This window comes from Oryza sativa, chromosome 5 (genome assembly GCF_034140825.1).
Source record: "Oryza sativa Japonica Group chromosome 5, ASM3414082v1".
In the NCBI taxonomy this organism is placed as follows: Eukaryota; Viridiplantae; Streptophyta; class Magnoliopsida; order Poales; family Poaceae; genus Oryza; species Oryza sativa.
This window is the reverse complement of record NC_089039.1, coordinates 4,420,229-4,442,416: the sequence shown is the minus strand read 5'-3', so window position 1 is coordinate 4,442,416 and position 22,188 is coordinate 4,420,229. Positions and strand designations below refer to the sequence as shown.

Genomic DNA, 22,188 nt, shown 5'->3' with positions numbered 1-22,188 from the left:
GGGAGGTTTCTGCCGCCGCCGGGGTGTCGACGTGTCCAGCGTTGCGTGGAGGAGGAGAAGCGTGCGGCGGAGGTAAGGAACAAGCTAGCAACAAGCTGCTATAGATGTGTGGACAAGTCAAAGGCCAAGCTTTGCTGTTGATGAAAAGATCTCCCATTTTGCTTTGGTTGCTTTGCTTTGATTCGCTGTTTGGGTTTGGCTGCACTGTGCCATGCAAATTACTCCGAGGCCCGAGCTGTTCAAATCTCGCTGTGTTTTGGCGGGTTGTGACGGCAGCGGCGGTGGTGCCCAGGAGTGAGTTGTAGGGAAGGAGGAGCACCGATCAACCTGGAAGCTGGCGGCTGGGAAGTGGGAAGGTCATGTGGTAGCCTATGCCTCACACCAGCTACGGCCCCATGAAGGCAACTACCCTACCCATAATTTGGAGTTAGCCGCTGTGGTTCATGCTCTAAAGATCTGGCGGCACTATCTCATTAGGAATCGCTGTGAAATATATACTGATCATAAGAGTTTGAAATACATCTTCACTCAGTCGGATCTGAATCTTCGGTAGAGGAGATGGTTAGAACTCATCAAGGATAATGATGTGGGAATTCACTATCATCCTGGTAAGGCCAACGTGGTCGCCGACGATCTAAGTCGAAAAAGCCATTGCAACACTCTTGACGTCCGTGGCATTCCACCCGAACTTAATCAACAGATGGAAGCCCTGAACCTAAGCATAGTTGGTCGTGGATTCTTGGCTACGCTGGAAGCCAAGCCTACCTTGCTCGATCAAATCCGCGAGGCTCAGAAGAATGATCCGGATATGCGTGGACTCCTCAAGAATATGAAACAGGGTAAAGCCGTTGGTTTCACAGAGGATGAACACGGAACCCTATGGAACGGAAATCGGGTATGCGTTCCAGACGACAGAGAACTTAAACAGTTGGTACTTCAGGAAGCTCACGAAAGCCCTTATTCCATCCACCCTGGCAGTACGAAGATGTACTTAGACTTGAAAGAGAAATACTGGTGGGTTAGTATGAAGCAGGAAATTGCAGAGTTCGTGGCCCTTTGTGATGTGTGCCAGCGTGTCAAGGCAGAGCACCAACGACCGGCCGGACTTCTCCAACCTCTCCAAGTACCAGAATGGAAATAGGATGAAATTGGGATGGATTTCATCACTGGACTTCCAAAAACCCAAGGCGGATATGATTCTATATGGGTAGTTGTGGACCGACTAACCAAGGTAGCTCGGTTTATTCCTGTGAAGACCACCTATGGAGGGAACAAACTAGCCGAGCTCTACTTCGCTAGGATCGTGAGTCTCCATGGCGTTCCTAAGAAAATTGTATCTGATAGGGGAAGCCAATTCACCTCTCACTTTTGGAAGAAGCTCCAAGAAGAGCTGGGTACCTGATTAAATTTCAACACCGCGTATCACCCGCAGACAGATGGACAGACCGAGCGTCTAAATCAGATCCTAGAAGATATGCTTCGCGCATGTGTCCTAGATTTCGGGAAGACCTGGGATAAGAGCCTCCCCTATGCCGAGTTCTCCTACAATAACAGCTACCAAGCCAGCATACAAATGGCACCCTATGAAGCGTTGTATGGACGCAAATGCCGGACACCGCTATTGTGGGACCAAGTTGGGGAAAGCCAAGTGTTCGGGACTGATATCCTGAGAGAAGCTGAAGCTAAAGTCAGAACCATTCGGGATAATCTAAAGGTGGCACAGTCCCGGCAGAAGAGTTATGCAGATAACCGACGCCGTAATCTGGAATTCGCAGTGGACGACTTTGTGTACCTTCGGGTCACGCCATTGCGAGGTGTACACAGGTTTCAGACGAAAGGGAAGCTCGCACCTCGGTTTGTGGGTCCTTTCCGTATCATTGCTCGACGCGGGGAAGTTGCTTACCAGTTGGAGCTGCCCGCCTCCTTGGGCAACGTGCATGATGTGTTCCATGTGTCGCAACTCAAGAAATGTCTTCGAGTGCCATCCGAGCAGGCCGATTCAGAGCAAATTGAAGTTCGCGAAGACTTGACCTACGTGGAGAGGCCAGTGAAAATCCTGGACACCATGGAGCGTAGGACATGGAACCGGGTAATCCGTTTTTGCAAGGTCTAATGGAGCAACCACGCTGAGGAAGAAGCTACTTGGGAGCGTGAAGACGAGATGAAAGCAGCCCATCCCGATCTCTTCGCCAGTTCTTCCGAATCTCGGGGTCGAGATTCCGTTTAAGGGGGGTAGGTTTGTCACGTCCCAAAACGACTCTAAAATACATCCTCTAAATTATGCCTAGAATAATTAAAATCCGTGTGAAAGCCTCCAACAATTAAAATGTGCAAAGTTAAAAGTCAAATGGGAGAGGAGAGGGAGGGGGAGGGAGATGGGCCGAGCCGGCCCAAGAGGGAGAGGGAGGGAAAGGGGACTTTTTAGAGTTTTTCTTTTTATAAAACCATCTTAACTTTGTTTATTTCTTAATAATTATTATTTGTGCTCTGAAAATTCCACTAAAATTTATTTACGCATTTTAGGCTTTTAGGAAATATACAAAAATCCTCCAAGCCTTATTTGACTTTTAACTTTGCACATTTTAATTGTTGGAGGCTTTCACACGGATTTTAATTATTCTAGGCATAATTTAGAGGATATATTTTAGGGTCGTTTTGGGACGTGACAGTTTTATATCTCTTATATATGGGTTCTTGGTAAATACTCTCTCAAAGGTTAAATATAAGTAGCCAATAATTATCGGGAACCTGAGGTAAATGAGCTGTACTTGCTGATCTAAGTCTAAGTTGTTGCGAGATATGAGATAGTAAATATGAGTTGCTATGATCCTGATACTAGTTTGACCTGAATTCCGGATATTTTGTTTTTCAAAATGATAAAATTGAAAGTTCCGCATTTTATATAAATTCCTGCCAGAGCCAAAAATGTGCTATCATGATTAAACCATACACATTTTGGTTACTTGTCATTCCATTGAACTTTGTCAAACTCTTGTGACTTGTGTAGATACTTCTCATGCTCTATGATCAAGATCATACACCCACATATATACACATGCTAAACTCCTACACTGGGAGCTAAGCAAATATTCCATTCCATTTCCATACTACCACCAAAATAAATTCTCCATGCTTTCATGTGCTTTCTTCTCCTAAAAAGAAAAAAAATCCTTTTGAAAAAAAAAAGAGAAAGGAGGGAAAGGCATGGTTATGAAAAAAAATAAAGTTATGCTCCATCAAGCATGAGCATGATGTTGAAAAAAAAATGTAATCATGCCCTCTCCTAATCAATAAAAGAAGGATTTTTGGGAGAAGAAAGTAAGCACAAAGGAGAAGCATTTTCTTTATTTTCCTTCATAAACCATTTTCACCATATATCACACACACATTGCACGATCTTGATCTTGAGTATGTTTAGTTATCTGCTTTAGTCTAAGTTTTTGACTTAGTAATAAATGTGAATGCAAGTATGCCATGTTTGATCCCTACCGAGCTCCACATATCAAAACCTTAGAGTAGGAATCAAAAAGGCAATAATTGGTGAGGAATACATTTTGATACACTTGGAGAGACTGAGTGGATCATTTGAGGAACTTGGTTTTCTTTGCAAAAATCATTTGAAAATTTTCGGAAAAAGAGTTGAATGAATATTGGGTGATTGGTGCTCTAATTGCTGTTCTGTTTTTCAACCGCCCAAGGCAAGGAGAAGCAGTGTCTCGTGGGAATCAGGGGTAAGGGTAAGCCACCGTGCCAAAGATTATTTAATCTGAGAGAGAGTACATATACCTTGCACTTGTATCTTCGAGATATGCAACATAGTAGCAACTCCTGATCAACAACCAAACCTTTGTTTCCTTTCGTCCTTCACTCGGGACGAGCAAAGGTTCAAGCTTGGGGGGTTTTGTTGATGGTCGTTATCGATCAGTTTCGACCGTCAATATTACCAAAATAGAGGAGAACTAGTGATGCTTGCAATGCATAAATATGTTAGAATAATAATATTCCACTAGTATTAGGTATACTAACCTTTTGCAGAGATTGACAATAAAGTGAAGGAGAATCGACATCAACAGAAACGATAAATCAATCGGACGATGTCGAGAACCAGACTTATGTATGAATAGGCCAAGAACTAAAAATTGATACGATGAATTGGGCCAAAATTCACAAGTCTGCGGAGAAGAACAACAGAGGAGGCCACCAGCCAAAATTGGGCTGGATTGGGCCAGCCCCAGGTTCGGCACCTCCCCTAGCGCCGTTGGATCCAGGTTTTGGCTGGACGGCGTGGATCACTCGCCAATGACGGTTGGAGGGCAATTCCGACCATTCCAACCGCCACAACCGTCATTGGCAGCCTATTTAAGGACTTCACCTTCTCACTTCACTCACACACCTCAAGCAATAGCTCTCTCATTTCTCTCAAGTTTAGTTTAGTAGTATCTAGCTGGTGGAATAGGAATAAAGTAGAAATCAGGAGTCCGGAAGCCTTCGGAAGAGTTCGGGTATGGCTCTAGCAGCTTTTCTCTTCTCTTTTGTAAGCTTTGTACTTTTATTAGAATACTCTTCTAAATACATTTATGAATGCCTATTTTACATTATGTTCATGTTATACTGAATATACGGCTAGCTTATCTGGGAGATGCTTTGGTGCGGGTATAATGTTTGCTTATGCAATTACTCTATGTCATGACGATGATATTAGAGTAGTATCTGGTAGTTTAGGCGTGGTGTCTAGATTACGGGATATCATTATTTGGGGTTATATATTGCGGATGAGAGGTGGGCCGCTGATGGTGACAGCTCAGTACGGGTATTCCTCCACGCCGGTATATAATTCTAAGTTAATTTCCTGAGGAGGGTATTCCTCCGTATTTAGCCCCGGTTGTATGGTCATGACGGGCTGCCGTAAGGAACTCGGCAGTTAGGGGTGGCTTTTCGAAGTACCAGGAGGGCATTGGATAGAGGGTATTAGCTAGTATATCGAGTAACTAGATACTATGTATATTAGAAGTATAGGAATAGATTATCTTTCTCTTTTCTTTCCACTTAGCTTAGATAATATATTATGAGAATGAGTAGTTTATGCTTGTGTGTCACTCTACCCTTGGATTATCTTAACCCCTACTTAGAATATGATTATCACAAGCAATATATAAATTATTAGTCCAGTTCTCTTTATATGATCTTCCCATGGGATAAAATAAATACGATACCCTTGGAATACTCTCGGGTGAAATGCTACAATGGTATATCCGTGCGCTTGCGGATGAACTCTATAACCATAATATACCAGAAGTATTTCTGCGCCATTGCTGGGAATTATATTTCTAGTAGTATCGTTAAGAAATACCAACACCCGGAGACAACCCCGCCTGCGCCTCAGCCTCCTCCGCCGACACTGCGCCCGCCACTGCCGGCCCCGCCACGGTCTCCTGGCTGATCTGGCTGCGGGGGTGCCAGATCCGCCCACGACGGCGCCGGATCTGCCCCCTCCGGCCGCCGGCGTCGACGGCGAGTAAGAGAGGCGGCGGCGAGAGGGAGAGAGAGAGCAGCGCGGCAAGAGGGAGACGCGAGGGGCGGCGGCGAGAGGGAGAGAGAGCGGTCTGGCGGCGAGAGGGAGACGCGAAGGACGGCGGAGAGAGGGAGAGAGAGCGGCGCGACGGTGAGAGGGAGAAGCGCGCGGTGGCGGAGAGAGAGGCGAAGAAAAAGAGAAGAGGGAGTGGCGGCAAAAAAAATCGAGAGAGGGATAGGTAAGTAAAAATATGAGTGGGGCTTCGTGGGCTAAGACACCCATTGTGTATAGGAGTATCTCTACCGGGTTGCTTTAGATCTTGAGGAGCCCATCCAGGGATATCCTCAATTACGAGCTTAAGTTTCTCTATGAGTGTCCTCGGTTAGTGAGAACACTTTAGGAGTGGCTCACGTTATGATGCGCTCAGGATGTTCTCCAAGAGTCCTTTACCCTGCGCCACCTCCTGGCTCACCGGGGAATCCGTAGTTCGATCTCAACTTCGCTGTTGTGCTTGTCGGGTTTGTGTTCGAAGCCTTCACCAGCCCATCCGTAGGCCCCTGCTTCTCTGGCATGTGAAAAAAAAAACTGCATTTTTGTTTTCAGGTTCTACGAGCATGCAAAATCTGCAGGTCTGGAGTAGCAGCAAATTTATTTATTTGCTCAATGTTGAGTTGGCTTGACATGTATTGTGCTTTAGAAAATGTGTGTTTTTGACAGAGGCCGTGTTTAGTTACCTTCAAACTTCTAAAAATTCTGTCACATCAAATATTTCAACACATGCATAGAACATTAAATGATTTGATAATATGGTGCTAAAGTAAATATTTGGTAATGATAGATTAATTAGGCTTAATAGATTCGTCTACGTTTAATACTTTAAATGTGTGATTTGTTTTGTTATTAGTCTACGTTTAATACTTTAAATGTGTGTCCGTATACTTAAAAAAAATTTGACCAAAGAACTAAACACGGCCAGAGTTGTTAGTTATACTAGAAGTTTAAGCGCGGTGCCACGCTGCGCACGCTAACATATGCATAAGATTAATAAGAGCATCTCCAACAGCCTCTCCATCACACTCTCCAAACCAAAATTTAGCCATTTTAAACAAAAATCATACTCGAACAGCCTCTCCATCCCAGAATAGCCAAACTCCTTCCCTCGCTAGCCAAATTTGGCCAGCCTACTCCACGTGCCATTCACTTGCCATCCGTGGATCCCATCACCTCCCATTCACTTTTCGCGCAACGTGGCGAGGGCATCGGTGGCGAGGGCGCGGCAACGGCGTGGTGACCGAGGGCGCGGCGACGGCGCCGGTGGCCGCCGGCGAGCCCCATGACCCCTTCCCTCCTCGCCTTCTCCTCCTCCTCCGCCGCGAGAAGACCGGCGCCTCCCCCTTCGGCGCAACGACGAGGAGCAGCCGCGCCTCCGCGAGCCCCCCGTCGCCTCCCCCTCCGGCGCAACGACGAGGAGCAACCGCGCCTCCACGAGCCCCACCTCGCCTCCCCCTCCTGCGCAACGACGAGGAGCAGCCACGCCGCCGCGAGCTCGCCCCCGCCGCGCGGTCGTTTTACCGCTTCCGGACCGACGACGACGACGTGGTGGACGTGGCCGTCTCCGGGGAGGATGGGGACGGCGGCGGCGGAGGCGGAGGCGGGAGGGTACGCGGTGTCCGTCGAGGTCCCTGGCGCTCGCGGGCGGGAGGGCGGGCTAGTGCTTCGCGCCTCGGGGTTTGGAGAGGGCGTCCCGCTGGCACCGGCCGCCGGCGGTGGCTCCCTCGCGGCCGAGCTCTCCTTCGACGCGCCCCGCGTGCCCGTCGGCGTCGGGCCGGGAAGCCCAGCGCCGCTCGGCATGTCCATCTCAGGCGATGGCGCCGTCAATTTTGCGGCATGGAAAGGGGAAAAAGAAGGAAAGAGAAGAGAGAGAGAGGGGAAGAAGAGTAGAGGCTGACATGTGGGTCCATTGTTATTTTGGAGAGAACTAATAGAGAGTTTGTTGGTTTGACTAGCCAAATTAAATAGAGAGTTAGCTATATCGGTGTTTAAAGAGCGTAATTTGGAGAAGCTGTTGGATATGCTCTAAGAATCATATAACGAAGGTATATTGGGGTGTACGGTGCAGCAAAATGGTTGTATAATAAATTAATAGAACATGATGCGGCTCATTTTGCTCACAAATGGGAACAGCATAATTTTAAATTTACTCGTTCCCAAGCTCCACCGGCGGTATGACTTTAGTAAGTTTGCTCAAGATAAGAAAACAATCTCAGCGAAAAAGCAAGTCTATCCGATGATACTAACAGTTTGGCAATGTAGGATAGATCGCCCAGGATCGAAGGAATAGGACCTACCAGTTCGTTCTCACTCAGGTCTCTGAGAATCAAAATTTGAATATAAGAATTCATTATCTAATCATACAGAAACTACTGAACCTATGGATTGAAATGTTGTGGTCTACTCATAGAACAGCAAGAGCCCGCATAAGGCCAATCACATCTGGAATTTTCCCGGTCAGTCTATTTTCTTGAAGTGACCTATGTAACACGAATAGAAAGCGCACAACATAGAGGCTATAAGTAAGCATCTATAAGCATGAGAAGATACGAACGAAAAATCACATAACAAGCTAGAAGATTTGCAATAACTAAGGAATATTTATAGTGTGGCTACTTGAAGAAAGACTATTTTGTAAGGTATTTCTCTAGCGTTTTGGTTATATGAAATGTCCCTACAATACATATAAGAAGTTCGCGTCATGGTGTCTGACACTCATGAACAATGAAATATCACTGAAATATTAGCAAGAACATACAAAATCTCAAAGCTAGTGCAGCTCCCTATGCTCACTGGAATGGTCCCTGTGAGATTGTTTCCTCTTACATCACTGCAGATTTGGAACAATAACCACAACCAATAAGGATAAGTTGCACAAAACTGCTTGTCTACCATATTGCCTATTCAATTATCTACCATATTGCGAGGATAAGTATAACAATCATAAAACAAAAATACTGATTTGCATTTCAGCAAACCAGTAGAAAATAATCATATATGAAAAATTAACAGGAGATGTGGTTGCACACCGGGAGGGGAGGAGACGTCGCGCCATGCTTACGACTTGAGATAAAGGTAATAGGACAAAACAGAAGCATGTTCAAGATATAATTAATGTGTCCAATACATTGCATTCGATATATGAAACGGAATATTTGTACATGTAAGCTTAATAAATATTGAATGGGTACAGGAAGAAAGTACCATCGACATGAGCTATCAAACTGAATATTTGCCTTCAATTTGTCGCTAACAGGATGTTCACATCCCTTCATGTATATAAAACATGGTCAAGCACATCCATATACCATCTTGGCTATGTCTACGTGCAATAATCCGACCGTAGTTCGGGATTATATTTATATAGCTTGGAGGAAAAGTTGCTACTTTGAACCATTACATTTCTCCAATGAACACAATCACATTTACCAGGATTCATCCATTCTCTTTCATTTGTCAGCTCCATTAGGAAACATTCAACATAGCCTATAACTTTTTGTAGCTTCTTGATAAAAAATCTGCATGACCACATGGTAAAGTAAGTAAAAAAGATTTTCTACTTTCAGCTTTGATATTTAGTTGTGCATACAGCTCCAAATTAAGAACCGAGATGCATTGATTCATTCTGAAGGACTGCAAAATAGAAGAAAAGAAAATGAAGGAGAAGGAAGAGAACTCATACCATTTGGATCTGTTCAGTCTCGCCAGCGGCTGTGTCGATCCAAATTCAGACATCCAAACATATGAGTTTGATCATTCAAAGAATGAGAAACATGTCGTAAAGGGAGAAAATGAGAGAAAGCAGCTACCTCAAGACTTGATATTAAATTCGTGGCATGAATTTCAGTTTGGTTTAATACTTGTGTTTAATCTTGCGATGTATGTCCCTGCTAACACTGTAACACAACACAATAAAAAGTAAGGCACCAACCATCAGAGTAGTGCCAACTTAACATTGTAAAAACACAAAAATACCTCCATCATCAGTGCAACACCGATGCATCCATGCAACATGTTCAGAAAAATCTTGCATTTAGCGATGCATGTATTCCTGCAATAGTCACGGTTTTATGTTCCAAAACTGCATGTATAGCTACTCTGTCCTGGTCATTCATCTTATCAAACTCATCAATGCAGACAGCACAACGATCAGCAAGAACTATGGCACCAGCCACCAGGCCACCAGACTGTCTTCTTTCCCCTGTCCACAGGATTTTGTTCAGGACTTCTATAGGAACCAAAAGAATGTACGAAAGAAAGTTTCAACAATTACCAGTCTCTCGATCAGAAGTGACAGCAGCAGGCAAACCAACACCAGACGAAACCCTTCCAGTAGTTGAAAGGGCAATGGTCATGACTGCTCTACGGAGCTGGGAATTGGCAATTGAAGGATATCACTGTGACCTGCTCCCTTCGCTGCCCACGTCGCCACGGGACTGCACCAAGCCGCCTCCTCTCGCCGCCCAACTCGCCGTTGGGATGGGGAGACCCGGAACCGCGAGGCCCACGTACGGTCCCGCCACCAGCACGTCGACCACACCAGCACCACCGGCTCACTCAGATTTGCAGCCCGCGGGGGCGGGGGGGGACCGACGCGGCTCGGAGGCGCGTAAACGCGCCAGCTCTAACGGGCGGCGCGCACGGCCGGATCCGCCGCCGCCGAAGGCCGGTCGTGCGGCGACGGATCCGCCGGGGGACCCCCGTTGCCGTCACTGGTGGTAGGGGGCCACGGGCCACCGAATGCCGCCCGCACGGCGGCAGCTCCGCCGACCTTGCTCGTCTCCGCCGCCGCCAACAAAGTCTGCACCGTCCCCTTGCCGACTCGAGGGCAGAGAGCTCCTCCGCGCCGCTGACCTCCTTAACGCCTCCCCGCGGAGGTCCACCCCCCAGATCAGCCCAGCGCCGCCTCGTTGTCGGAGAGGTCCCACGCCTCGTACTACCTCTCGGCCCCATCCTCACCGGCAACCCCGCCACCATCACCATCACCGGAAACTCCTCCTTCTCGGCCTTCATACGAACCTGCAGCGGTGACGGCGCACAGGAAGGGGGCGGCGGCGCAGCACAACGGAGAGGAGGTGGGAGGCGGCGCGCGGGGGGACGGCGACAGCACGCGAGGGAGGGGGCGGCAGCGCAGCACAGCGGGGAGGAGGTGGGAGGCGGCCGGGAGGCGACGGGCGAGGAGATGGCGGCGGCGCGCGGGGAGGGGGCCGCGGCGCAGCACAGCGAGGAGGAGTTGGGAGGCGGCCGGGCGGCGACGAGCGAGGAGGGGGTGGCGGCGCGCGGGGAGGGGGCGGCGGAGCTCCACGTCCTTCGATCTGCGTGAGGTGGGGAAGGGCGGCGAACTCGCGGTCGAACCCGGCGCCGCCGCCAAGCTCCCCGCTGTGGTCGCCGCTGTCGAGTTCCGCAAGCTCCTCCACGCTGACGATTTCTTGCTCCCCGGCTCCCCACCGCCTGCCCTGTTCGCCTTAAGGATTTTAGCCTTCTAAAATTTACCAGTGAGACTGCGAATTTCTTTATTTTGTGCCACTTTCTTCTCTTTTCCTCGTTTTTTTTCTTTTCCTCGCGTTTTCTTTTCTCCCGAGAGTTGTAGGACGGCATTGTCCCTGGCTTCTGCGTACAGATCGATTGGATCAAACCGATTCATCCTTCTGCTCGCTGTTCTATTTCGCATCGCCCAGGGGAGAGGCGGAAGCTACGGCGGCGCACGGCACCGCCCATCACCGCGTGCCCTCGTTCCCTTGTTGCGCCACCACCATTGCTCCTCTCTCTCCCCCTCCTCCGAAGAAAGGGAAAAAATTGAGTGTTTTTGGATAACACTTCATACTTAGTACTCTCTCCATATTTTAATATATGACGCCGTTAACTTTTTAACAAATGTTTGACATTTCGTCTTACTCAAAAAAATTATATGATTATAATTTTTTTATTGTGACTTGATTTATCAGCAAATGTTCTTTAAGCATGACATAAGTATTTTTATATTTGCATAAAAATTTTGAATAAGACGAGTGATCAAACGTTGGTTAAAAAATCAACGGCGTCATATATTAAAATATGGAGGGAGTACCTTGTATGAACAGCTACTGGATGCTTTTGTAATCTGAACTAGAGGATGCTGCAATTGGTTGCTTTTAATTTGTAATCTGAAATTGATTGCCTAGGATATGTAATCTGGATGGTATTCTCAGATTTGGCAATTTAAACTTGTTAGACTTGTTCATCTATGGTCAACCATTATGAGTATATGTTGTCGAAAATTCTGGTCACATGCTGTCAAATTTTCGGGGTACATATGCTGTCAATTTTTTTTTTCTGTACTATCTTTTCGTGTTTTGGTTACATGCTGTCAAAAAAAATACAGTAGCATTGCTGTCAAAATTTCCAGCAATTAGCTGTGAAAATTTCCAACAAAATTACAGCATATTGGATTCGAGAAACGCCCAGGGCTCTTCCGGCTAGCTCCATAAGGTGGTGGGCTAGACGATCTGGGTTCGAAGTCTCACCCCTTCTAATTATTTGATATTAGGTCATTCCTTAATATTCGCGTTTTTTACAGCATATTGGATTCACCAATTTCTCAACTTGAACACACATGACATTTCTCGGAAACATATCCTTCAAAAAAAAATATGTACAACGTACAACACAATTGATCATTTTTTTGGTTGTAACTTATAATTACAACTATGTATACTCTTTCCTCACAACACTAGTTCAAAACAGAATGGAGCGAAAATACATAGGACTAGCACAAATTGATTCCTTTACAACAAGTGTTCTCCAAAACTTGTTTTTTCCCCTGTAACAAGTCTTTTCCCAGAATCCAATTAGGAGATGGGACTGGGTGCTGGGTGCTTCTCTTTTGCAGTGCTGCTGCCAGCGGTGGGCGATGGGACTGGGTGCTTCTTTTTTGCAGTGCTGCTGCCAGCGATGGGCACCGGCATCAGCGGCGGGATGGTGGTGGTGTGGAGGCGCTCGGGGTTGTCTATTGGCGGCGGCGGAAGGGGATGTGTGGCGGTGGCGTCGCTTGTTCGTCGGTGTCTGCTCCCGAATCCCAATCGATCTGTACGCAGAAGCCAGGGACAATGCCGTCCTACAACTCTCGAGAGAACAGAAAACGGAGGAAAAGAAAACGAAACGAGGAAAAGAGGAGAAAGTGTTACAAAATAGAGAAATTCGCAGTCTCGGTGGTAAATTTTAAAAGGCTAACGGATTAAATATCAAATCCTAGCGAATTGGATGGTAAATCCTTAAATTTCTCGGGTGGCAAATCCTTAAGGTAGTGTTTGGTTGCTGGGATGAGATGGGATGGGATGGGACGAACCCACTTTTAGGGGTGTTTGGTTGAGGGGTGGGTGGGATGGATTGGTCCCAGGAGAGGAATATTCCTCTCAGATCCGGGACCAATCGATCCGGGAAAAAGAGCCGGACGAACTCGTCCCACCTGGGACGAGCGCACGGCGTCAGCTCGTCCGCAACTGCCGCCACTCGTCTGCGACCGACGCCGCCTCATCCGCGCCCGCCGCCGCCTTGCCCCCGCGACCGCCGCCGCCTCCAGGACCAGCCGCCGCTTCGTCCGCGACCGCCTCCGTCTCCGCGACCAGCCGCCGCCTCGTCTGCAACCGCCTCCGCCTCCACGACCGACTACCGCCGCTCGTCCGCGCCTCTCCTCGCCTCCGCCTCCGTGCGCGGCCTCCGCCTCATCCGCGACCGCCGCCGCCTCCGCGTCCGGCCGCCGCCTCGTCCGCGACCGCCTCCGCCTCCGCGACCGACTGCCGCCGCTTGTCCGCGCCTCTCCTCGCCTCCGCCTCCGTGCGCGGCCGCCGCCGCCTCCACGTCCGACGCCGCCTCGTCCGCAACCGCCTTCGCCTCTGCGGCTGACTGCCGCCGCTCGTCCGCGCCTCTCCTCGCCTCCGCCTCCGTGCGCGGCTGCCGCCTCGTCCGCGACCGCCGCCACCTCCGCGTCCGGCCGCCGCCTCGTCCTCAACCGCCTCCGCCTCCGCCTCCGCGACCGACCGCCGCCGCTCGTCCGGGCCTCGCCTCGCCTCCGCGACCGCCTCCGCGTCCGTGCGCAGCCGCCGCCTCGTCCGCGACCGCCGCCGCGCGCGCCTCCGCGTCCGGCCACCGCCTCGTCTGCAACCTCCTCCGCCTCCGTGAACGACCGCTGCCGCTCGTCTGCGAGCTAGCCGCTGGGAGCCAGACGGCCCTAACGGTCCGTGAAAGTTCTCCATCCCATCCCACCTCAATCCCTTCTATCAAACAAAAAACTATAACCATCCCATACCACAAACCAAACAGACAACTGGAACCATCATATCCTAAAAAACTGGGATAGGTCTAACCCATCCCACTTTGTCTCCAAACCAAACACACGCTAAATTTCTTGGGGGGAGGGGATAGATGTGATGTTTTTTTCGGAAAAACCCTCGAGTTTTTCATGTTTACAGCGTTACCCTCTAGGAGTAGAACTTTATCTTCTTCGTGTTGTATTTCTATAAAATACGAGGGTTGTTTCGTATAAAATGGAACATGATGTTAGTCGGTGGGAGGACGTGCGCGCTATTCCGTTCAAACACGAGGAGTTTTTTTTGTAAAACTACCAGCACGCGTCATTGAGACCGGTAGAACCGGTAAAAAAAAAGGAACGGCTCCATTGCACACCCAATCGAGGAGCTTCTACACCTGCAAAGGCTGTTTAGTTCGCGAAAAGAAAATTTTTGGGTGTCACATCAGACGTTTGACCGGATGTCGAAAGGGATTTTCGGACATAAATAAAAAAAAACTAATTTCATAACTCGCTTGGAAACCGCGAGACGAATCTTTTGAGCCTAATTAAGTCGTCATTAGCACATGTGAGTTACTGTAGCACTTATGGCTAATCATGCACTAATTAGCCTCAACATATTCGTCTCACGATTTCAATGCAAACGTGCAACTAGTTTTTGTTTTTATCTATATTTAATGCTCCATACATGTGTCCGAAGATTCGATATGATGTTTTTGGGGAAAAAAAATTGAGAACTAAACTGGGCCAAAGTACATGGCACAGCTGACGAGGAGCCAAAATAAATTTAAAAAAAAAGAGAAAAAGGGTAGCACTAGGGCTTTTATTAATTGATGATTTGTCGAATCCAATCCACTCGCGGATGGCAATCTCCAAAAAAAACCACTCTATATAAATTTACTGCACAAGGCTAACAGTAGATGCATGTTTTTCTATAGAAATTTCATTTGTTTGTCAAATCCAATCCACTCACGAAGAAGAATGATAGAAGGCATTGAGTGTGTTTAGTTCACGCCAAAATTAGAAGTTTGATTGAAATTGGAACGATGTGACTGAAAAGTTGGAAGTTTGTGTGTGTAGGAAAGTTTTAATATGATGGAAAAGTTGGAAGGTTGATATTATTAAATCTTCATTTCTTCATTTCTTCTTGTACTAGAGTAGAAAAGGTTGATATTATTAAATCTTCAGATGAAGTTTCAGCTTTGTTGATTCTTGTGGTTATCAGGGTACTGAAATATATAAATGTATTGAACGGCAATAACTATTAAGATGTTAATGCAATGGTTGTAATATGTGAACCATTACAACCATTATAATGGCAATTACAGTGAAGCTTGATTCTTTGTTATTATGTAAATGCAAATGGATTGCCTTGTTTATAGAGTCTACAAAATGTAGCTTGAATCAAGATATATGGTGGGAAACATGCATTTGCATGTGGCTATATAATTAGCAATATATTAAACCATTCATTTTATTTTTGCCTGAATCATATGTTTGATTTGTACTATTATAGTTGTAGCATTTGCCCATGTATTTGATTTGTACTATTATAGTTGTAGCGTTAGCATGGGCAAGTTACAAAAATTGCCTGTTGATGATATGAAGAAATATATTGCCATGCTTGAAAACCCTTTATCTGCCTTGCCTTGCATATGCTTTATCATTCACAACCAGGGAAGATGCTTTATCATTCACAACCAGGGAAGATGCTGCCAGGTAGTCCTTTCTTGATCCATAGTAGAGCTTATACAAAATCATATATGCGAATATTGCAGTGAGTATCCGTAAAATTTTGTGGAATTTACGTCAACTAATTAAGTTTTGAGATTATGTTGTTAATATTGGCTTGAAGATAATATGGATATGGGCGCAGGCTGGTAACATGCTTGAGAGAGGATAAAAGATTTTCTCAAATTTTCAAGGTGGTGGATCTGGTGGTCAGTTGATAGAAGATAGTGTGAATTTGGTGCAGAATTTATTGTAATTTGAGACTTTTGAGTATTGCGGATGTACGGTGACGAATGACGGAAGCTTTACAACTAATAAGTGTTTACTACTATCTTTAGTTTTATGGTTTGTTTGATTTTATAAAAAACATATTCTAACTATTGTACTGTTATCTTGTCCGGATATAATGATAGGAATTCGATAGTGTTCCTAGCAGCTTGACAAATGATATGCGGTATCCAGCATTAGTGATGTTAGTCAGCAATGCTCACATCACACCTCGACCTACCTTAACCTAACAATAGTGTCCTTAACGTGGCAATGTAAACAATAAATCAGAAACTCATGTATCCTAATATTAGAAGTTTGGTCAATTATTAGTATATGTATTATCATTTATCATAAACTTCAAAATGTCTATGCATCGATAGTATTTCAAACGATAATCAGATTCTTGCAAATGTTCAAATTAATTTATGTTCATGATGATAAGCGTTACATGCAGACGATTACTAAATGTCACCATAGCATTAGCACGGACAGATTACTAGTTATTGAATTCAAACGAAAGACATATTTCTCAGACTAAGAAAGCTAAAATTCTTTCAAACGGCATTGATTAGCATTGAATCATGTTTGATAATTGAGAAGAGTACACGTACTTTTGGTAATCAAATCGATATTCATTGATATCTGTAACTTCTTCCTGGCGTAGTCCAAATAGGTATGTGGTTTTGGTTTCTGAAGATAAAAATTAATCTCCACATAAGCAAATAAACCCAACTTCAAGATGTTACTCAACGCCATAGACCCATAGTAAACTAGACAGCGTGCATTTATATGATAGGGAAATAAATCAACTAACCATTTTTATAACGGCCTCTTTGATCAACTGACGAACTTCATCTTCTGGCACCTACAAACATAGAAGTTTCATCAATATGAACAACATACTCCAGCTGGATATATATTATTATATTAATCTAAGCAAAGCATGCTTACCGACTCATCAAGGCAAGCCACGTGGGCATCATACTGGACAACAGGAACAAAAGAGAAGAAATTATATGGATGGATGACGAGTTGAAAAATATCCAACAAAGAAGGGCAAAACAATGCAGTAAAACTGAGAAGAGGAACATACCTTTTCTTTCATCGACTTGAATCTTAGTTGAGTATTATCAAGTTCGTACTTAATACCATTCTTGCGCACAGGAAACATATCTTCTCTATACACTTCCAACAAAGCTTCTCTAAAATTCATCTAATAAAAGATGAAATTTTAAAAAAGAAGGTATATGTCATTAACAAGCAAGGAATGGACAAAAGAAAATAGCACCATAAGTTGCTTGCTGTGCATACTGAGGCAATCTAACCTTTCTCTTAGCAACCCGCTTCCAAATCTTGAAGTAAACACCATCAAAATCCTTATAGTGATTGAAATCAAACTGAATGCTCCATATATGATCCTGATTTTAAAATAGTATTGTTAAACACTATTACAATTACACTCTCCACCTAAAATTAACAAGAGAAGAGGTTTTACTCTGAAACCAGCCAAAGCTGCCTGTGCCTTGACACCACCAGAGACTCTTGCAATCTTCAGTGCTTGAACTGAAGCTATATCCTTAACCCTACGCCACTAAACAATGGAAACAATTGTCATGCATGAGTTGTGGGACTTATAATATAAATATGCATTGCACAACAGTTTATTAGGTGCAAAAGGCTTTTGGATCCTACCTCAGCCTGAGTTATGTCACGGGCCAGATAATCTTCAATCCACTATCACGTAAATAAAGGCTGTCAGAAAAAGATGATATATGACCAGTACTTAGCACTTTGATTAATTCAATCATACCTTAGTCTCATTTGCTAAGCGTGCACGATACCTGACATATGCTAGATCATCCTCATAGGTATTATAATTTAAGTGGTAATGCTCCCACTCTAAGAACTCAACCTGCACAAAAGTACATCGACCATTAATTGTACATCTACAGGGATACCTGTACCAACCTAAGAACCATCGTTACAAGAACATTACAAATGCAGAAATATGGGCACTTGCTATCATAGAATGCCAACATGCAAATAAATTTCCATCAGCTACTCGATATGACATGAACTACCAAGCTAAAGTTTGCAGATAACATGACAAAATGCAAGTTCATATGCAAATACTACTTAACAACATGATCTTGGTCCAAATAACCAATGGAAACAATGTATTTATCCATGATCACAAAATGATAATGAGTGTAATTATCAAAACCAGATAGATCTAGTTAGTGGCTTGGTTCCCTGGCCAGACCACTAGTTTGGTAAATGTAATAAAAAAGAGTGGCTATCGTACATAACTATGTAAGTTAAGAACAATATGCCCCTTTCCAACATCAGCTCATCATATCACAAGTTGGAGTGGAGTGAAAATAACATGGGAAAGGGAATCAGCAATTAGTTTTAATTACTACAAGCTGCATGCATTGTCGCCATCCCTGTCAAAAATTACAAATATTAACAGACTAGAACTGCCAGCCTGGTTATGATTATTGGGTAGTGGCACATCCCTTAGATATCCTAGGTTTGGATTCTGATCATCGAAACAAAATTTTAAAGCACGATTTCATTACTCTGGTCGGACTCAGATCAAAACCATTACGGTTTAGAGTATTCTGGGTTACTCCAGTCTTCCAATATTAATCATAATGACATAACAAGCACCAAGAAAAAGCATTAATAAAGTATCAAATATTTGCTATGTTGCTTTTCATCTCATTCTAGAACATGTGCAGTCAAACATTTCAAAACTTTGATATCATTAGTTGTAACTTTTGAAAACATCTAATTAGAAAAAAATGGTTAAACACATGCATTGGTTCGTATTGCAGACCCTATTGATGTCAAAAACAACATATATAAAAGAGAACAGCATCATGTTAAATAAAAGCAGTGAATTAAAGGAACAAACAGCATTAGTATGATTCCATTTCTCCACGCAATAAATGAACAGGATGCTTATGTGCATGATATCTTGCAGGGAATGGCACTACATTGATTAGGATAAAATCTAAGGCCTAAGGGGCGGAAACAGACCGGGTACAAACAAATTCAACAAAGGTCAAATCATATCAGCATCCATAAATTATGGGAATAGATTATGAAGCTAAGACAAACGGATGAGAATTAGGAGATGTGGATTCAGTCACTGAAAGAACATACTACAAAAGATTGTAACAGATAACCAGTGTTGTTAAGGCGGTAAGGCGACCCACCACTGCCTTAGCACCATAGCGCTGAGGCGTAGGGCGTTGCGACGCCTTATGAGATGATTGAGGCGTGATTAGTGGAGGATATGGTAGAGAAATTAGGAAGAAAAAAAAAGGAAATTGGTAAAAGGCCCACTAAGCCAGGCAACCAGCCCACCAAAGACCAACATTAGTCTTCATACCCACGTGTTTTATGCCCTAAGAGACATCGTACGCCACCAGGCATCAGCCGCCATGACGAGAAGAGGCACCAGCCGCCATCAATGTCTCTGGCCACTTCTTCTTTCTCTTTCTCTACAAGCCAACTAGGTTCCATGATGAGCTTACCTCTTCTTCCTTCCCTTTCTCTACTGGTTTTTCCTGTTCTTTCCCTTTCTCTACTCGTTTTGCCTCTAAGGCGGAGGAAACATAAGGCGCAGTGGACGCCTTGACCTCTGCAACCGCCTTACCGCTATAGCGACGCTACAGCGACGCCATAGCGACGCCATAACAACCATGCAGATAACTAGCCTAAGCTTTAAGCTTTACAATATTTTCTTTGAGTGCAACTATTAAAAGGAGTGTACTTATATAAGAAAAACAAACATAAAAGATGTAACCAACTTGTAAAGTTAAATTAAGTTGTGGTAGCATGGGTATGGCAAAACATGTGGTTGCACAAGTACAGACAAAAATAAACACTACTCCCTCCGTCCCATAAAAAATCAACCTAGTACTAGATGTAACACATCCTAGTATTACGAATCTGGACATACCTTTGTCCAGATTCATTGTACTATAATGTGTCACATCCCGTCCTAGATTCGTTTTTTTCGGGACGGAGGGAGTAAACTAGCTGGCATGGAGGAGTCAAGTGTTGATACCTACATTATCATGAAGCACTAGCCGCTGATAGTCTTGAAAACCAGAGTACTTGCACCATTCAAGATCGAAGTACCACTCAAGACTCTCCTCATAGTGCCGGAAGTATCCTTCCTTACGAAGAATGGACGGATTGTACTGCTCTTTCAGTTTTGCAATATCCTGTTTGCCAAGCTTCCTACCCTTTGATAGCTGCAACATAGAATCAGAGAGTAACTAAACATAGATGCATTAGACTACAATACAAAGAAATTGGCTCATGGTGTTGATAGAGATACCTCATAACCTACGATGCGGTAGATGGCTAACCGCTCGTGCAACGCAGTGAGTTGCTCTGGCTCATAGGTTTCAGACCAAAAATCATACTCATTTGACTCAAAGCCCAGCTGCTTGAGATAGTAATTGAATTTTTCTTGGATGGCATCCTTATCCATCATGTCGAGGAGAGCTAGGATATCTTCTGCTGATTCTTGTTCTTGTTTGATGTCAACAACGTCAGATGCAATCTTGTCATCATGGTCTTGTGCAATGCTCGCAAGATCCCCAAAAGATGGTTGTTCTGGCTCCCCCTCTATTGTCGATGTGCTTGTTGCATCATGAGAAGAGGATGGGCTGCTGCCACTGCGGCATGATAGATTTTCCGTGGATTCCTCCATCTTGCGCCTCTGCCTCTTCTTCTGCTTCTTCCTCTTTGGCTTTCTAGTTTCTTGTTGACTTGATGTTTTAACATCTTGAATGTTGCTTTCCTTCTGTTGTGCTTCATACCCTATAATACGCTTGCCCTTTCCCTTCCTCCCAGCAGTGGGAGAAGAGTCCTTAGCTGCTTGCAAGTCAACCTTCTCCTTACCAGGAGGAGAACCATAGGCCTCGACTGCTTGCAAGTCACCCCTTTCCTTATCGTCTCCCTGTCCATCAGAAGCTGCAGCAGAAGCTTCTTCTTTGGATTGGCTAGCACCGGACGTGGGATCGGTTTCCAGTTCCTTCACCTGCCACAAATCCAACTCTGCCTTTTGAATGAGGCTCTTCAACAAATTCCCCTTGGACTCATTCCCCTGCGATAAATCCCTCGACTCATTCAATAGTGTGTCTAAACACTTCAATCGGGCTGAAGCAACGCCCTCCTTCAATCGACCCTTGAATCGATCCTTCAATGACCTCAATTGGATTAGGGGATCGTCCTCCCGCTCCAATAAATCCAACTGCTTCTTATTCTTCTTCTTCGTCTTGCGCTGCCGCTTAGGCCTCGCTTCGTCACCAGGCGAGCGTTGTCGGCCCCGCTTCCCGTCGCCTTCCTGTTGATCGGCGGGTGCATCTTTTCCGGATCCGCTGGTAGCATCCAACGGGGATTCAGGTTCCCAGCTAGAAAACAGCAGCCGCGTCTCTGAAGCAACCCGCGACAGCGACGGCTTCTTCGGCATCAGAATCTCCCTGCAAGCAAGCAGGACGTCGAAAGACTCGAAACCCTAATCTAACAAGAGAAAACTAAGTTATTCAGGAGCGATTCGAGGGAGTTGGCGGAGATTGATTGATATTGATCGAGTATTTAGGAGGGGAACGGGAACGCGTGGTATGGTTCTGGGGGATGGATTGTGGAGGCGATACGGTTCGGGTCTTCCGTCCGGCCGTGTGTGGTCAGTAGACGGGATGCGAATCGAATCGGAGACGAAGGGGAAGGAAGGAGGAGGAGGGGAAGAGGAGAGGAATTTTTTTTATTTATAATTTTTTTTATTAAAAGTTTTACAAAAATAATTTTCCATTTTGAAAATTGACGGAAATAGTCGCCTACCGCCCTCTGGGAGGGCGATTTTTAAAAATCGCCCTCCCAGAGGGCGGCGAAAATGACGTGGCAGACGGCCGTTCGCTCTCGGGGGACGGCCGTCAACGAAATTTGCAGGCGGCCCCCTTGCCGCCCTCCGCGAGGGCGATTTTATACTGTGCGGGGGGCCGCCTGCAAATGGGCGGCGAGGGGGGGCATGGAATTTTGCAGGCGGCCCCCTTGCCGCCCTCCGCGAGGGCGATTTTGTACTGTGCGGGGGGCCGCCTGCAAATGGGCGGCGAGGGGGCATGGAATTTTGCAGGCGGCCCCCTTGCCGCCCTGGGGGAGGGCGATTTTTGCCTCCCCCCTATAAAGCCCAGCCCCTCCCCTGTGAAATTTCATTATATTCACTAAAAATCCAAAAAAACGAAAGAGAGAGAGAGGGGAGGGCAGCAGAAGGGGAGCGGCGAAGCCCTGCTGGTTCGCTCACTTCATCACAGGTATG

General features: G+C 45.6%; 1 protein-coding gene and 1 long non-coding RNA gene across 6 annotated transcripts; both read right to left on the bottom strand.

Annotated features, from left to right (window-relative positions):
- Window positions 1-8,642: 8,642 nt before the first annotated feature.
- Window positions 8,643-9,572, bottom strand: LOC136356501 (uncharacterized). The gene is made up of 4 exons (XR_010741367.1): window positions 9,539-9,572; window positions 9,373-9,459; window positions 9,246-9,274; window positions 8,643-9,081 (listed from the first exon to the last, which is right to left on the bottom strand). It is a non-coding gene; the product is annotated as an uncharacterized lncRNA (long non-coding RNA).
- A 393-nt stretch (window positions 9,573-9,965) lies between these two features.
- LOC4337952 (uncharacterized) lies at window positions 9,966-21,591 on the bottom strand. Of its 5 annotated transcripts, none has more exons than XM_066310498.1 (11): window positions 20,206-21,591; window positions 19,934-20,119; window positions 17,659-17,760; window positions 17,541-17,582; window positions 17,344-17,439; window positions 17,174-17,266; window positions 16,942-17,061; window positions 16,800-16,832; window positions 16,663-16,713; window positions 16,460-16,538; window positions 9,966-11,019 (listed from the first exon to the last, which is right to left on the bottom strand). In XM_066310498.1, exons 1-11 carry the CDS (start codon window positions 21,343-21,345, stop codon window positions 10,121-10,123), a joined length of 2,841 nt encoding a protein of 946 aa, XP_066166595.1. In that variant the 5' UTR covers window positions 21,346-21,591; the 3' UTR covers window positions 9,966-10,120. The 5 variants fall into 5 exon arrangements, with proteins under 5 accessions (XP_066166595.1, XP_015639496.1, XP_015639494.1 ...); XM_015784010.3 differs by lacking the exon at window positions 9,966-11,019 and adding an exon at window positions 11,063-11,339; XM_015784008.3 differs by lacking the exon at window positions 9,966-11,019 and adding an exon at window positions 12,162-12,656.
- Between the last annotated feature and the right edge of the window lie 597 nt (window positions 21,592-22,188).